Source organism: Clupea harengus, chromosome 18 (genome assembly GCF_900700415.2).
Source record: "Clupea harengus chromosome 18, Ch_v2.0.2, whole genome shotgun sequence".
Classification (NCBI taxonomy): domain Eukaryota; kingdom Metazoa; phylum Chordata; class Actinopteri; order Clupeiformes; family Clupeidae; genus Clupea; species Clupea harengus.
Window position 1 is genome coordinate 19475580 of NC_045169.1, and position 12500 is coordinate 19488079.

Sequence of the window (12500 nt, forward strand, 5' to 3'; positions counted from 1 at the left end):
GTGTGTGTGTGTGTGTGTGTGTGTGTGTGTGTGTGTGTGTGAATGTGAGTGTGTGTTCACGAGCTCGGCCTCACCCACTGGGTGCAATGCATTCAGCTCTCATTGGGTCTAATTGAGGAGCCTGTAATGATGATGGTGGGATAATGATTGCCGGGTCAAGTTAAACGACTGGCAGATTGATGCAGTGGTATTGACAACACAGAACAGAACAGAACAGGCAGAGTGTAGGAGGAGGAGGAGAGAGAGAGAGGCCACCTTCAGTTGTGTGTGAAATTTCACTCGCTCTCTCTCTCTCTCACACACACACATACACACACGGAGGTAGACACACAAATGTACAAACCCATACACACAGAAAAACACGTACCGTGCAAAGAAAGACACAATGAATGTGCACACACTCACATTCACATTCACACACACACACACACACACACCACACACACACACACACAAACACACTCACATTCATACATACACACACACACACACCACATTCATACACACACACACACACACCACATTCATACACACAAACACATACATGTACAGGTGCATAAACACAGAAAAAAATACACAGGAATAGAAAGAAAAAAAAACCACAAACTCTCTCTCTCACTCTCACACACACACACAGACACACACACACACAGAGCACACTGATCCTTAAAAGCTTTCCCAGTACACAAAGCCAGGCAGTGGATTTAAGATGTAAAGCTCACATTCTGTCATGCAAACACAGAGCTGGCATCTTCCTACTTCTGTGACATTGGCCTTGACAACAGCTCAGCCCCTCTACTGTCTTTCCTTTATAGGGAAAAGTCTGTAGAAATATAAAAACATATTGTATTATAATATAATATTTTATTATAATGTAATATTTATAATATTAGGATCATTCAGTTACCTCCTCGGCACATAGATGTCTGTCTTTGTTTTCTTGCCCCATATTAGCCAACTGCTTAATGTATGTACAATATGTGTTTGGGTGCATTTGAATGGCTGTCGTGTTGCATAAAGAGGGGGACTATGAAATATGAATTTGAGAGTGTGAATAGAAACACCAAAAGCAAGTGTCAGATAGACGGAAAGAGAGAGAGAGAGAGTTTTAATTTTAGAAACCCTTTATTACAAAAATATCTGTTTTACATTACATCTTTAAAGCTTCAACCAACAAAGAAAAAAGAGAGAGGCAGGGAGAGAGAGAGAGAGAGAGAGAGACCTTTGTTTTTATTGAATTGAAGAAACAATTACATTTTGACCTTTGTGGCAATGTTTACTCAACATGTTATGAAAGAGCTTCTCTGTAAATGACGTATTGAACAGCCCTTCTTTTCTTCTGTCTTTCTTTCTTCTCTTTTCTTCTCCCCCTCAACTCCTCTTCCTTTATATGTGTGTGTGTGCAGGATTGAGAAGGTTACTTTTGAAATGTAATCGGTTACAGATTAGTAGTTACCCTGTTAAAAATGTAATAAGTAATATAACTATTTTAATTACTTCATCAAAGCAATGTAACTTATAACATTTGATTACTTTCGATTACTTTTTGATTGGCAGATGAGAGGTGCAAATTCAAACAAGAGAACGTGTGAAAATGTGTGTGTGAGAGTGTTTGTGTGTGTATGTAGGTGTATGTATTCCATGTGTGAGTGTATGTGTGTTGTCTGTACATTTGTGTGTGCTTCTGTATAAGTGTATTATGAATATGTATGTATGTATGTACAGTGGGGTAAAGAAGTATTTGAACCCCTGCCGATTTCGCAAGTTTGGCCACTTGCAAAGAAATGTGTGATCTATAATTGTAATGGTAGGTGTATTTTAACACGTTAGAAATAGAATATCAACAAACAAATCCAGAAAACTGCATTTTATAACATTTATGACTTTATTTGTATTTGATGCAGAAAATAAGTATTTGAACCCCCAAGCAAACAGCCAGAATTCTGGCTCCCAATGACCAGTTATGTGCCCAAGAAGCACACAGATTAGTCCTCATTAGGCCTAACAAGGTACACCTGATCTCAGCTGGTGACGCGTATAAAAGAAACCTGTCCAAAGAATCATACTTCACACCTTCAACCTCACCACCATGGGCAAGACCAAAGAGTTGACCAAGGACATCAGAGATAAGATTGTAGACCTGCACAAGGCTGGAATGGGTTACAAAACCATCGGCAAGCAGCTTGGTGAGAAGCAGACAACTATTTGTGCGATTATTCGTTAATGGAAGCAACACCAAACAACTGTCAATCGCTCTAGGTCTGGGGCTCCATGCAAGATATCCCCTCGTGCGGTATCGGTGATCATCCGAAAGGTGCAGAATAACCCCAGAACTACACAGGGGGAGCTTGTGAATGATCTCAAGGCAGCTGGGACCACAGTCACCAAGAAAACCATTGGCAACACACTACGCCGTAATGGTTTGAAGTACTGCAGCACTCGCAAGGTCCCCCTGCTCAAGGAAGCACATGTACAGGGCCGTCTGAAGTTTGCCAATGAACACTTAAATAATTCTAAGGAGGATTGGGAGACAGGATGTGGTCAGATGAGACCAAAATCAAGCTCTTTGGCATCAACTCGACTTGCCGCGTTTGGAGGGGGAAGAATGCTGAATATGACACCATCCCCACCGTCAAGCATGGAGGTGGAAACATTATGCTTTGGGGCTGTTTCTCTGCCAGGGGTACAGGACGACTCCACTGCATCGAGGGGACTATGGATGGGGCCATGTAACGTGGAATATTGGGCTTGAACCTCATTCCCTCATTCCCTCCCATTGAAAACGCAACCTTAAGGATTTGGAAAGGATCTGCAAAGAGGAGTGGACCAAAATCCCTCCTGAGATGTGTGTAAACCTGGTAAACCTGGTACAAGAAAAGTCTGACGTCTGTGCTTGCCAACAAGGGTTATTCCACCAAGTACTAAGTCATGTTTTGCTAGGGGTTCAAATACTTATTTTCTGCATCAAATGCAAATTAGGTCATAAATGTTATAAAATGCAGTTTTCTGGATTTTTTTGTTGATATTCTGTTTCTCACTGTTAAAATACACCTACTATTACAATTATAGATCACACATTTCTTTGCAAGTGGTCAAACTTGCGAAATCGATAGGGGTTCAAATACTTATTTTCCCCACTGTATGTATGTGTGTGTCGTTGAGTGTATGTGTCTGTATGTCTCTCTCTCTGTGGGTGTGTGTGTGTCTGTATGTCTGTGTGTGTGTGTGTGTGTGTGTGTGTGTGTGTGTCTGTATGTCTCTCTCTCTCTCTCTCTCTGTGTGTGTGTGTGTGTGTGTGTGTGTGTGTCTGTGTGTGTGTGTGTCTGTATGTCTCTCTCTCGCTCTCTCTCTCTCTGTGTCTGTGTGTGTGTCTGTGTGTGTGTGTGTGTGTGTGTGTGTGTGTGTGTGTGTGTGTGTGTGTGTGTGTGTGTGTGTGTGTGTGTGCGCCACATCTGCTTGTGGCCAAACAACTCAGCCTCGTCTCCACCTCATGGGCAAACAGTTTTTGACCTCTGAACCCTGGTCCTCTGCCTACGGGCACAGTTCCAAAATACAGCACCTCACTCTGGTTATCCCTCTCTCCGCTGACCTCACCAAACTCCATCATGGCCTCGGGTCCTTTCCAACACCTCCTGTGACACAGGACTTCTGCTGCTCTATAAAAGGAACACGGAAACGCTTTGTCACATATTTTTTTTTATCCAAGCCCGGTAGGGGTAGTCTATTTTTTTCGAGGGGGGGTGCAAGTGGACACAAAGGTGGACCCTTGAGCTAACACTGGATGGTGTTTACATTGCTAACTGAGAGATCAGCGAGAGAGAGAGGTGCTGGGTTGAGCTTTCAGATGGCAAGAGTGCGGTTCAGTGGTCTAACCGTGAGCCACACTCAACCACACTGGCCTGTCATGTTGCGTTAGGCTCTGCAGAGACAGGGAGACAGGGGGCATAAAAATAGACACCCCTTCCTCTGCCCCACCCCTGTCGCGTTTGGGGAAATGGTTTGAAGTTAAAAGGGAGAGACAACAAGTATGTATGGAGAGAGAGAGAGTGAGAGAGAGAGAGAAATAGCGAACGAGAGAGAGAGAGAGCAAAGGAGCAAGCAAGAGAGAGAGAGAGAGCGCGAATGAGTGAGTGAGAGAGAGAGAGAGCAAAGGAGCGAGAGAGAGAGAGAGAGTGAGCGAATGAGTGAGAGGGAGGGAGCACGAAGGAGCGAGCGAGAGAGAGAAAGTGAGAAAGAGGGGAAGAAAGGCAGAGCAAGATGAGGTGAGCCTTGACAGGAACAGTGAGAGATGAAGGGACATATGAAAGGACAGAGGTGGGGGAGAGGACAGATGATGTTCTCCAGTCAGACCTGATCACATCTCATGGGTCAGAACTTTTCACACTCCAGTTCTGAGTTGCATAATAGTAGGGTATCCAGGAATGACACTCGATCAACCCTCTTACTCCATAAAAAGGTTCTTCAATGTCCTCATACTCTATAAAAAGGTCTTTTTACTCCATAAAAAGGTTCTTCGTGATCCCCATATTCCATAAAAAGGTTCTTCAAGGTCCTCATATTCCACAGAAAGATTCCACAGGGTTTCTGTTTAAAGGTGACCATAGAAACAATCTTAGATTGAACTAAAAGATCTAAACTTCTAAAGAGAAGATTTCACACACTGACAACAGTCATGACTGAGATTTAATATCTATTGGCCTGAGCCTCGTGTGATTTAACCATGAATCAATAATTACCCAATTAGACCAGACACACATTCACTTCAAGCAATAGAAGACAGAGCCCCGTAATAGAAGTGTACCACCTTAGGGAGAAAGTTTTTCCTTTTTCTTCGTTTCTGTCTAAAAAGTTTGTTTTATCTTTGGAGATGGTGTTTTTGGTAAGAGCTGAGGCCATTATTGGAAGCTCTGTGAAGTTAATGTCCATGCCAGCTACAAAGTTCATTTACTGTTTCACACCCACTGCAACTGACTTCAAAACCGAATCTTGAGCACCCATACGGCCCTGTTCTAGTGCAAACCAGGACCAGATGTTTTCCAGTTTGCTGTTTGTTGTCAATGATGACTGATCCACTCACTGGACAGGTATAGTCTTTGTCATTCCTCACCATACCAACACCTCTCCAGTTTCCCCTGCAAGATCAGAAGTGGATCTTTCGACAGTGATGTTCTCATGGCAACTGGCCATGAGGGTATTTCAAGAGGTTCAGTAGTTGCTGTCTTTGGTCTATTTTTTTCTTTCTTTCATTGTATTGTGGAATCTTTGTGTGGAAACAGTTTTCATCCCGAATCCCAGCATATTCACTCTTTGCAGATATGCTCTCTTCCGTTGGACATGACAGCCATTTGATGTATGTGTGTGCGTTCGCCATAATGTGAGTGTGTGTATGTATGGCCGCTATGATGTCTGTATGTGTGTGTGACAGCTATGATCTGCGTGTGTGTGTTGGGGGAGGGAATTTGACGTTAGCCTCCGGAAAGACTGTCAAGCACAGATAACCGCCGCTGACTTGTCTCGTCTGGCTATGCGGGAGCCCGCATTGCGCGCCCCCGCCTGAATTGCGATGCTCTGCGGCGATTTGCAATGTCGATTCTCACCGGGAGCCTGGAAGGATTAGATTGGATTAGCCCCAGTCTGCCGGGAGAAAAAACAGGAGCTGTTAATTACTGTCACCATCAGATACAAATTCGGATTGGACCAGTTTTGCATGTTTTGTTATGAATCATTGAAATGCTGCTAAAAAACAAGAGTTATGCGTGACCTTGATGACAACGCTACACTAGAAAGGAGCTGAAAATGTCGTCGTAGAAGGTTAACGTTGTTAAGATGTGTATATATATTAAAACACATCAAAATGCGCGTCCGTTATCCACAAACTGCGGTTCATATATAATTGGTTTGGTTGCGCCTCCATTGGGTGGCAGCAACGTGCCACACGGTAGCTATAGGCATTCTGAAACAGCATTTGGTCCATAGTCAAACGTCTGAAACAGAGTATATTGCAGTGATTAACGGTGATTCTGCGCATATAAGGAAAACAAAGAGCCAAATTGATTTTAAAAACTTTCCTACAGGTATATGTTTTTCGACAATCCAAACATATATGCATTTGTTATTTCTCATATATCAGCCCACGGACCGTATAGCCCTGATTACTGATTCTAAAAAACTATGACTGTGGTGATGAGGAATAAACCCAGTGTGTCGACGGGGACGCACAGGGAAAGCCCCACCAAGATGAACCTAGAAATGAGAAGTAAGACCTGGTCAGGTTAATAAAAAAAGCAATGATAACGCTTACCTAAATATCCAATACTTTACCTTCATTAAGGAATCTGTACAATGGATGCGATATGTTAACGACAGACACCCCGGCGCCCCCCAAACAAATAAAGAAATAAGGAAAGCAATACGTCTCTGAGGACTGAATTTACGCCGAGGATTACACATGTTCTGTTAACCTATAGGTCCAAATAGTTTAGCGATGTATCAATGCTGACTACCAATGTTGATGACATGTAGCAGTAGTTACTGTACTGTTACTATAAAAGAAGTAGACTATATCTTTAAATGTGTGCGAATACTTGATGTGTATTTATTTATTTACATATTGTGGGACGTTTTGAAGGGATACATTTATTTTTTAGAATGTAGCCTACAGGTCTAGTATAAGTCTTCTCTTATCCAGGAATTAAAAAGAAATTACTTCAATAAGATAGATACATAGATAGAGTATGTTTATAGTACCCTGCTGTTTTGCCATTAGGGGACAAGAGAGCGTTTGTGAAGCTAGGTGGAACATTTCCTGAAAGTCCCTTGATGCCTCCTTCTAAGACACTTATTCTTACGTTATCTGAAACGTTGATATGATAGAGTGTCTTACAGTTGTGGGAATTTACCATGAGCCATACCCAGTGGCTGCAGTCATAACACTTGGCTTGACTATGTACAAGTTGTTCAATCACATGCTATTTAAGTTTTCGGAAATTTTGAATATGTAGGTCCAGTGACCTCTTGATAAACTACCACTTCCGTAAATGTCATATGTCTAAATACTAAAAGACAATGGCAAAAAAATAAATAATAAATCAAGTTGTATGTATTAACAGCGTGAAACGGATTTATTTGTGATCAATAAAAAAACCTAGATAATCCATGCAACCTTGGCAGTTAAACACAACAGACAATTAAACATCGCTTAGATTCAATTTGCAATTTAACTTACTGCATTACGCGCGCGCGTGTATACGTGTGTGTGTGAGAGAGAGAGGGCGAGTGTGGGAGAGAGAGAGAGAGAGAGAGAGGGAGAGAGAGAGAGAGAGCGAAAGAGAGACGCTACCCCTCCCATCTGATTCAAATCCGATCCGATGCTATGCGTAAGCGTGTCTGCGAGAGAATCGGAGATTTGATAGTGTCCAGCCACGCAGCAGTGCCGACCAGGGTAAAGCAACAAGACACCGGGACAGGACAGCACCGCAAAGCAAGCGAGCCCCCCTACTAAGGTAAACAGAGACCCCCTCCCTATTGTGCATGAGAAGTGGGCGTCTGCCAAATTTAATATTTCGAAGGATTAGTTTGTAGCCTACTAGTGTGAGACTGTGCTACTCTCGTTTCGCATTTGTCCGTGGTTGCTCAGCGATGGCCGAGAGCCACCGGGAAGCCACGAAACAAACGCGCGATCAAATGAATGAATGAACAAGTGAATGTATGGATATATGAATGAAAGAATGCGAACTGAATACATAGCATTGGTCACGTCGTCGTGTAACATGTATGGAAAACACCATGTCATTATTATGCATTGGAGTACAGGACTGCCTGTTGTGTCTTGATGCCATTAGCGAACTGTAGGCAGTTGCTGAGTCACAAAATTACGAAATCGCTGCAACATTCACGCCTCCGATTTAATTTGTTTGTACATTTGCTTTAACGATTTGGCTATTGAAATCCACACGTAGAATTGCACTGAACGTTGTGAGAAGGTCGAGCAGCCCACATGATAGCAACAGTAGGCTATACTCTCCCGGCAGCGAAGAGACGCAAAGCCATGTATGAGAAACACCAGGCTATAACAGGTACTGAAGTTACTGAAGGCGCTACAGTAGGCTGTACGCTGACATCCGTTATAGTCAGTCACCTCAATGGTGTATAAGTCCATTCTGCACAACCTTACAGATTGGTTGACAGTGTGTTCCTCATAGACACCTCATTTGTAACATGGATTAGTTAATCGATAGCTTCATTACAGTATTGCAAGAGTATTTTTTTCATTACCACAAGCACCACGAAAGCTAGATTGTGATGCTAATAGCTGAACGGTAATGTGTTAGTGGCCAAGCATCCAGTGCTAAGCGGTAAAGTAGCCTAAGAGATTTAATGAATTATTGATACTGTAGACATCGGTACGAATTCAGACAATTTCTAAAGATATCAGTAAATACATAAAGGTTGTTGTGCCCTGCGATATCATCCCCAGGCAGCCTATTTTAACCCACCAAAAACTTTAGGTTCGATTTATAAATCTGCCATGAAGTTCAACAGGTTTGTGTTTTTATCTGGGTTCTCCAGCAGTGAGTTGTGTTTTAACTTTGCCCTGTTTGAATCTTTGACTGAGCGCAATAAACAAGTGTCACGCCACCACGCCACCAACACTGCAGTGAGCATAAAGAGGAACTGATAACAGTGCTGTCAAGTAATTTCTGAAGTTGTCCAACGTGGCCTCCATACGCAACATATACTCTAAGGAAGTAAGACTGTGGTCATCTTCAGTGAGTGTGAGAGGCTTTTTGTTTATATCTGTTTTCAGAAACGGCTTGCGTGATTGACCGGCCCAGCAAAGTCTGAGCGGGTCATCTTACCACCGGCCATGGCTTCGAAGCTAAACCCCAATGTCCTATACGTCCGTGAGACCCAGGAGTCCCTCTCCTCTCCGGACTCCGACCGGCTCACCCACGCGGAGGCCGGCGACGAGTCATCGGACAGCGACGGGGAACCAGAGGAGGCTTCACACAAACTCATACGTAAAGTGTCGACCTCCGGTCAGATTCGGGCAAAGGTAAGTGGTGACTCGACGAAGAGAAGCAGTGCTCATTCAGTTATACCAATCACGGCGACTGGTTACCACACTCTTTATTCACGACCTCCACAAGCTTTCTGGTACACACACACACACACACACACACTTGTCACTGATTTGAATGTAGCCTACAGGTCTAGTATAAGTCTTCGAGATAGAATGGACCTGCAGTTGTGTCAGAACTTGAAAACTTTGGAGCGCCTGTTCATTGAAGTCTTTTACCACTCGTGCGCATGCTTTCTTCGTTTCCTCCAGTGTATGTGTCGTGAATGTATGACAAGCATAGTAACGTTATCACCTACAAATACGAAAGTATTGCCACGGAAGCAGCGCCGTGTTTACAGTAGACAGTGCCTGGGTAACCTGTTCCCCCATTTCAGCCATTTGGTATTGATCACAGATATATCACAGCGACATACTGCATATCGAATATGGCAATGTCATTTGTTCTTTTGTGTCAATATCAGCTTTTTGTTCCTGATAAAACTAAGGGTAGATGTGTGTGTGTGTGAGAGAGAGTGAGTGTATGAGAGAACATGCTTTGCCTTTATCTGTTTTCAGGTTGATGTTTCACTGTAGCCCAAATAGCTTTTAAACGAGTTTACTGCGCTAAAGCTGTTACTTGAAATCGCATGCGCAGAGTAGCCATGTATTGATACTCTAGGAGTTGTATGTGGTCTTTCTGCTGCGTGTTTTGACTGTATTGGCTATTGGACCTGTGGCTCGGGTGTCCTGGATGTGTGCCCCAGTCTCTCTGATTACAGCCAAGACGTATGCTACTCTCTCCTGTGTCTTCAGTCCCCCTTTCTCATGCCCGTGGAATCCTAAAAAGGCTAGCGTACATCCGGTTCAGCCCGAGTGTTTGAGCTCGTTTGAATTTTAATAGGTCAAATTAGTATTTTTTATTTTGGGTTACAATCAACTTCTAAATGTTTCTTATGTGTGTTTCTTTTCCCCGTGAGGACTTTCCACAGCATTCTCCTGAGTATTTGAAGGGGACCAACTGTTTTGCTTGTGCAAATAACCTCGCATGTATCACCACGGTGTGAAATCGTTAAAATGTCAGCAACGAAACGTTCACCGCGCAAGCCATTCCAAACGCACGAGCTCCCTGATTGGCTGCCAGTGTTTGTTTTTCTCTTGTCACAAGTCCCATTGTTTGTTTTGTGTCTAGTAATGCTTTTTAGCCAATCAAATGAAACTTCAGAGGAGGGAGAGGTCAGGGATTATGTGGGTTATGTGGCCCTGAGTCTCTCAAACCAATTGTTTATCCGCCTTTTGTGGTTAGCTCGGATACACTGTTTCTGCCAGGCTGGGATATCAGGCCATGTCACTAATAAGCTCCAGTGGCATGGAATCACCTTGCTAGGCTAATTAGACCTGATGCTAATTAAATCATGGCGTCCTTTAGACGTCGCTCTCACACTATCCTCTCTCTATCTGCCTCCGTCCTATCTCTCGCTCCATCCCTTCTTTTCTCATCCTCCCCCTTGTTATCCTCTCTCATATCGTCCTCTCACACGCTCTCTGTCCTCTATGCCTTGGCTCTCCTCTCTTTCTCTCTCTCTCTCCTCTCCTCTCCTTTCCTCTCTATCCGCCCTTCTTTCTACACCTCTCTCGTTCTGTCTACTGTCTTTCTACCCCTCTCTCTCTTATTCTCACCATTTTCACATTGGTACACACTGGCCCTACCCATCCACACTGTCTACCTCACACTGGCCCTACCCATCCACACTGTCACCTCACACTGGCCCTACCCATCCACACTGTCACCTCACACTGGCCCTACCCATCCACACTGTCACCTCACACTGGCCCTACCCATCCACACTGTCACCTCACACTGGCCCTACCCATCCACACTGTCACCTCACACTGGCCCTACCCATCCACACTGTCACCTCACACTGGCCCTACCCATCCACACTGTCACCTCACACTGGCCCTACCCATCCACACTGTCACCTCACACTGGCCCTACCCATCCACACTGTCACCTCACACTGGCCCTACCCATCCACACTGTCTACTCTAAAGTGATCTTAAATACCTCAGTCTATGTTTACACTACCAGTGTACCACTACCACAGTGTAATAGACCTAATTTAGGGATGTTAACACTAGGGACATATATATATAAAAATCTTTATTTCAGACGCCAAGTTCCATATAAAATAACAGACATACAACTATAAAAAAGAGAGAAAAACAAAAAGTTTTAATATTATGTATTAGTACAGTACATTAAAAAGTATGAAGACTTTTGTGCCAATGTCGTCTTAAGTTCGAAGTAAATCGATAGCAGCTCTTTAGAGGGTTAACCAGAGCCTCTACTATACAGTTCTCAGTCCATAGACAACACTGCACATGATAAGCCATCTTATTATGTTAACAAATGTGCTACCATCAGATTTAAATGCCACGTATTGGATTCGTAAAGCAACACTGTGTGAATGGAAAGCACTGTGTGATATATGAAGCAATACACATAATGTTTTTACTATTATTACACAGGAAAGGAGAGTACCGCATTTAAAGACCACATCCTGTCCTCCAACTGAGAGGTTATGTTGGGGTAGAGTAGACATTTGATGTATTATGGTAGGGTCCCGTGTATTGTACTGATGGTGTAGCCCATGTTGCTGGGCACGGAGACCCGACCCTGCAGGTAGGGCTACTGGGTGATGCTGAATAATTTGGCTGTGGCTGCATGTGAGCTGACCGTCTGCCCCAGACGCCGTGTGTTGCAGTGGGTATTTTCACTGTTGTTTACCTGCAGTCATGTGATCCAGATTAACCTGCTCAGTGAAGCAGGGATTTAGAGCCTGCTGCAACGACAGGCGGATTGGACACTCTTACTGTGGGGGGGGGGAGTGAGTAGGAGTGTGCGTGTGTGTGTGTGTGTGTGAGAGAGTGTGTTTTATATGTGTGCGTGTGTGTGAGTGTTTTATGTATGTGTGTTTCTTTTATGTGTGTGTGTCTCTGTGTGTATGACAGTATTTTATGTGTGTATATGTGCGTGCATGGTAGTGTGTGTGTGTGTGTGTGTGTGTGTGTGTGTGTGTGTGTGTGTGTGCATGTGTGTGCATGTGTGTGTGCGTTTATACCATCGTGTCAACAAACAGACACAACATATGCTCTCTTCCTCCTTTCCATTAGAAGCTTCCCCCCTGGTGTTTGCATGGTCATTGAAATGGCACCATCAGTGATTCTCAAGCGTGGCATGTCGTTTGAACCGGATTCAATTAATTCATTATCACAACTTGTAGCAAGCCAGGCGCCTGACACACACACACACACACACACACACACACACACACACACACACACACACACACACACACACTGCTAACCGTTCCCCTGCTCCCTTGAGAGAATATACAGTAGAATTTAGAATTAGTCTCCCCCACACACACGTATACAT

General features: G+C 43.7%; 1 protein-coding gene across 4 annotated transcripts in view; it reads left to right on the forward strand.

Annotated features, from left to right (window-relative positions):
- Positions 1 to 7307: 7307 nt before the first annotated feature.
- Positions 7308 to 12500, forward strand: part of si:dkey-172j4.3 (diacylglycerol kinase eta) — a 102553-nt gene continuing 97360 nt past the window's right edge. The window contains exons 1-2 of one of the 4 annotated variants that reach the window (XM_031585424.2): positions 7308 to 7502; positions 8807 to 9055. In XM_031585424.2, the coding sequence (XP_031441284.1) occupies positions 8867 to 9055 (189 nt within the window). In that variant the 5' untranslated portion in view covers positions 7308 to 7502; positions 8807 to 8866. The remainder of the gene's footprint in view (positions 7503 to 8806; positions 9056 to 12500) is intronic. The other 3 variants (XM_031585423.2, XM_031585426.2, XM_031585427.2) reach the window with 3 other exon arrangements.